Consider the following 5,223-nt stretch of genomic DNA (forward strand, 5'->3'; position numbering starts at 1 on the left):
AGGACCTGATACCCAGCATGAGCAAAACTAATGTGGTGTATAAAATCCCATGCAAGGACTGCACAAAACACTATATAGGACAAACAGGAAGACAGCTAACGATCCGCATCCACGAACATCAACTAGCCACGAAACGACACGACCAGCTATCCCTAGTCGCCACACACGCAGACGACAAGCAACATGAATTCGACTGGGACAACACTACCATTATAGGGCAAGCCAAACAAAGAACAGCCAGGGAATTCCTAGAAGCATGCCACTCATCCACAAACTCCAACAACAAACACATCGACCTGGACCCAATATACCGGCCACTACAGTGGACAGCTGAAACTGACAACCGGAAGCGGCAGGGACAGGCCACTATAAATGCCAGAGGAAACACCACAGAAGCGCTTCACAGGAGGCTCCCAAGCACTGAGGATGTCACCGAGACAGGGGACGAAACGTTTGCAACAAAAATTTCCTGCTCGGCGAACAGAACCACAACATTAAAGTAATTATGTTCTAACACAGTGACTTACTTGAAATGATATTCCCTTAAAATACTTTAAGGACTAAGCATATCTCAAATACATCTTTTATATATTAAACAAAAAGTTCTTTGAGTCAGTGCCCATCAAGAGAAAGTGAATTTTAAGTAACCTATTCACAAAATGCTGCATACTTCAGCAGTTCTTAAAAACTGAAGATTTGAAGTCTAACCTCTAGCCATTCTGTTGCTCCAATTGCTCCAAAACTACCACCGCTCCAGCTTGCAAAGATAATACTTCTTCTGGGTCTGAAACCATCTAATTAAAAAAAACATTTTATCTGTTAATATTAAAAAAGTTTGAAATATTTTGCAATGAACTCACAACTTAGCTCTCAGTAGCTTGAACAGATACACATACATGATACTGAAGCATACATAATACTAGCTTCCATAAGAGCAGAGCAAACATATTCTAATCAAGTTTGCAGTTGAGGCAGGGAAATTGGACAGGGGAAGGGGGAATACACAAAGATGGTAGTTTCCACTCCCAAATTGTCCAGGTGATTTGTTTCAGAAAAATCAATATGGGCACCAAGAAAAATCAGGCTACAATGCCACATTCTCCTAAGCCTATTCACAAAAAGAAGTAACACTGCCATTTATTGTACCAAGTCTTATCATAGACAGGATGCACACAGTCAATCAAGCAATCTAGATTTGTGGACTTCTCCCCACTAAAAGCAGTCAGGTGAAATAAAAAAAACAAAATACAGGTCCATCAGTGCCTGTGGAGAAAAGTTTGCTCTGCTCAATGAAACAATTTGTTAGGTTTAACTTATTTTCCAAAAGGGGAAACCAGTTCTGACCAAGAGAAGTTTAATGTTATTTCTCCTAACCATTCAAAACCATCTGTTCCAGTATTCCGGGCTTAACATAGCAACATTTTCCAAGTGGATACCAGTTATTCCAAACAGCTCTTTTTCCAACAATCAGAGCATATCTTCATCGTTTGGGATCAGTTTTGGATGGTTAAATACTTAACATAGAACACACTTTTCATTGTATAAACAAACAGTTTTATGTAGGTAGGGTATTCCACCCTTCGTCCCATACAATTTTAATAAGCACATATTCAACGTAGCCTATACTCTCACCTTCAACCATTCTCGTAAAGACTCTGGACAGCTCCAACAGCAAAGCAGTTCCCACTCCAGATTCTGCTGCACCAGGGCCAAAGGCATCACGCTGAGCGCCAATTACAACATAATGATCTAAGTGTGGCAAAAAAGAAATTAAAAGCAGGCGAATTACATTGGGCAATTATCGACAGAGGAACCTAAATTATCCGAAGGAAATGCGCGGGGAGTATTTCATTCCGTTAATCAAATGCCGGATAATCAAACGACTGATAACAGTTAGACATGCATAGTGACCCTGTTCGGATCATCAGAAATTCATATGTTAATCGATTGTCGGATAATCGAGGTTCCTCTGAATTATAGAAGTAAAAACTACCATCAGATCACAGTCATATTGACAGCTGGACATTTGATAATTGTCAAGCTAGAGTCAAAGCTCTGACACACTTTGAAGGTATTGTATCATCTTTCCAATCTTCATTTACAAGGCTGTAAATGTTAGCTCTATACAGACTATTAATCTGCTATTTTGACCTTGAGTAGGACAACTAGTCAGGTCAACATTTTCATAGCACTTAGATCTTTATTCTTGCCTGTATCTTCGCAATATAATGCCGCTCCTAGGTCAGTCAAAGTTCAAACAAACATTCAGCATAATGTTGTTTAAGAACATGTTTGTAGTTCTGAACTCAGGGGAAGGAGGATTGAGACAACGATTTTTGCTTTTCTGCTTAAGACTACACCTGAATCACCAGTGGATAGTTACGTGATCGCTACTCATCTGCATTGAATAAATTTAAATAATAAATTACCTGGTTCTTCGAACCCCTTAACAACTGCAAAGACATTGTGCATTCCTCTTACTTCTTCAACATTATTCACTTCCATCATTACTTGTTCATCATCATTGGCAAACCCTGGCCCAACTTTGGTTGCTTTGCTCTTCCAACTAGGTGGAGCTGCTACACCACCCAATTTACTAAAAAAAAAGAAACCTACAGATTACTAAAACAAAACACAGGCGTCAAATTATAATCAAAATAGAAATGTGGGGAAATAGATGGTAACATCTTGAAAAATATCCATATTACAGAGGTGGTAGGGTTGGATGTCTTAAACCACAAGGACGATAAATCAGTTATAGTCTAGAACACTGTGGGAAACTATGGAAATGATTCATGGGCCCCTTGCTGAGATGTTTGGATCATTGATAGTCACACCTAAGGTGCTGGAAGACTGGAGGTTGGTGAATATGGTGCCACTATTTAAGAAAGGTAGTAAGGAAAAGCCAGGGAAATATGGACTGATGAGCCTGACATTGGTGGTGGGCGACTTGTTGAAGGAAATCCTGAGGGACAAGATTTAAATGTATGTGGAAAGGCAAGGACTGATTAGGGATACTCAAAATGGCTGTGTGTGGGGGAAATAATGTCTCACTAACACTTGAGATTTCTGAAGTAGTAATGAATATGGATACAGAACTGGCTCGAAGGGAGAAGACAGAGGATGGTGGTGGAGGGCTGTTTTTCAGATTGGAGGCCTGTGACGAGAGGTGTATCACAAGGATTGGTGCTGGGTCCACTACTTTTCATCATCTATATAAATGATTTGGATGCAAGCATAAGAGGTATAGTTAGTAAATTTGCGGATGACACCAAAATTGGAGGTGCAGTGGACAGCGAAGAAGGTTACCTCAGATTACAACAGGATCTCGATCAGATGGGCCAACGGGCTTTAGACAGAAGTGAGGTGCTTCGTTTTGGAAAGGCAAACCAGGGCAGGACTTATATGCTTAATGATTACATGAGATTCCCTACACTGTGGAAACAGGCCCTTCAGCCCACACCAACCCTCCAAAGAGTAACCCACCCAGACCCATTTCCCTCAGACTAATGCACCTAACACCATGGGCAATTTAACATGGCCAATTCACCTGGCCTGCACATCTTTGAACTGTGGGAAGAAACCGGAGCACTCAGAAGACCTACGCAGATACAGGGAGAATGTGCAAACTCCACACTGACAGTAGTCCAAGGCTGGAAACAAACCTGGGTCCCTGGCGCTGTGAGGCAACAATGCTAACTAACCACTGAGCCACAGGATTTAATGGCAAGGTCCTGGAGGGTGTTGTTGAACAAATAGACTTTGGTGTGCAGACTCACAGTTGCTTGAAATTGGAGTTGCAGGTAGATAGGATATAGTGAAGGCAGCATTTGGTATGCTTTCCTTTATTGGTCAGAGCTAGCAGTAGGAGTTGGGAGGTCAAGAGGAGTCTCTAGACGACACTGGTTAGGCCACTTTTGCAAGTGTGCGCAAATCTGGTCTTCCTGCTATAGGAAGGATGTTGTGAAACTTGAAAGGGTTCAGAAAAGACTGGCAAGAATGTTGCCAGGGTTGGAGGGTGTGCCTGGAGAGTCAGAGGCTGAGGGATGACTTTATAGAGGTTTATAAAATCATGAGGGGCATAGAAAGGGTAATAAAACAAGATCTTTTACCTGGGGTAAGGTAGTCCAGAACTAGAAGGCATATGTTTAAGGTGAGAGGAGAAAGATTTAAAAGGGACGTAAGGGGCAACTTTTTCATGCAGAGAGTGCTGCGTATAATGTAATGAGCTGCCAGAGGAAGTGGAGGAGGCTGGTACAATTATAACATTTAAAAAGGTGTCTGGATGGTTTTAGGAATAGGAAGAATTTAAAGGTATATAGGCCAAGTGCTGGCAAATTTATTTAGGATATGTGGTCAGCATTGGCGAGTTGGACCAAAGGGTCTGTTTCTGTGCTGTACGTCTTTCTAACTCTAAGTAAACAGAGATTTGAAACTGGAAATGTGTGTAACAATGGCCCCTGACATCTTAGCTGCTGAACCATCTTCTATGCCAAGCTACAGGTCTTCATCAAGACAACAATGAAGGCCTGAACAATCAGAATTGAAAATAATTAAGTGAATTGCAACATTTCATTGAGCTTGTTAGTACAGATCAGAGCACTAACCGAAAACAAAAATACATGGCACACATTATAGGTCATACAATTTCCTATGCTGCGAAAAGCAAAGTCCGTGGATTAACAAGTTCTTCATACTTATGGAACGTATATTTACCGGAGAAGCGATGCAGCTGCATTTGCACTAATTGAATGAACTAAGATTCCAGGAAGTCCTGACGATTTAGTTGGTGGGAACTGTGTGTGATTGAAGGATGGAAATCCAGGAGAACGCGGATCACCCAAGCCCATATGAACCTTTTAAAAATGAAAAAAAAATGCACCTGTTAACTTTACAGAGTCAAGAAAATGAGTAGACACAGTAAGAATAACATTTTGCAGGCAAGTATTTTGGAGTGGTCACCAATGAACTTATGATTAGATTTGATTATTAGATTACATTACAGTGTGGAAACAGGCCCTTCAGCCCAACAAGTCCACACCGACCCGCTGAAGCGTAACCCACCCATACCCCTACATTTACCCCTTACCTAACACTACGGGCAATTTAGCATGGCCAATTCACCTGACCTGCACATTTTTGGACTGTGGGAGGAAACCGGAGCACCCGGAGGAAACCCACGCAGACACGGGGAGAATGTGCAAACTCCACACAGTCAGTCGC

The 5,223-nt window shown here is 41.6% G+C and overlaps 1 protein-coding gene across 1 annotated transcript in view; it reads right to left on the reverse strand.

The window, feature by feature from the left end:
- Positions 1 to 4,880, reverse strand: part of LOC122556042 (transferrin receptor protein 2-like) — a 28,458-nt gene extending 23,578 nt beyond the window's left edge. Inside the window, exons 1-4 of the mRNA XM_043702437.1 lie at positions 4,717 to 4,880; positions 2,430 to 2,596; positions 1,633 to 1,749; positions 709 to 794 (exon numbers count right to left, since the gene is read on the reverse strand). Of these exons, the coding sequence (XP_043558372.1) occupies positions 709 to 794; positions 1,633 to 1,749; positions 2,430 to 2,596; positions 4,717 to 4,850 (504 nt within the window). The 5' untranslated portion in view covers positions 4,851 to 4,880. The remainder of the gene's footprint in view (positions 1 to 708; positions 795 to 1,632; positions 1,750 to 2,429; positions 2,597 to 4,716) is intronic.
- Between the last annotated feature and the right edge of the window lie 343 nt (positions 4,881 to 5,223).

This window comes from Chiloscyllium plagiosum, chromosome 13, assembly GCF_004010195.1.
Source record: "Chiloscyllium plagiosum isolate BGI_BamShark_2017 chromosome 13, ASM401019v2, whole genome shotgun sequence".
In the NCBI taxonomy this organism is placed as follows: domain Eukaryota; kingdom Metazoa; phylum Chordata; class Chondrichthyes; order Orectolobiformes; family Hemiscylliidae; genus Chiloscyllium; species Chiloscyllium plagiosum.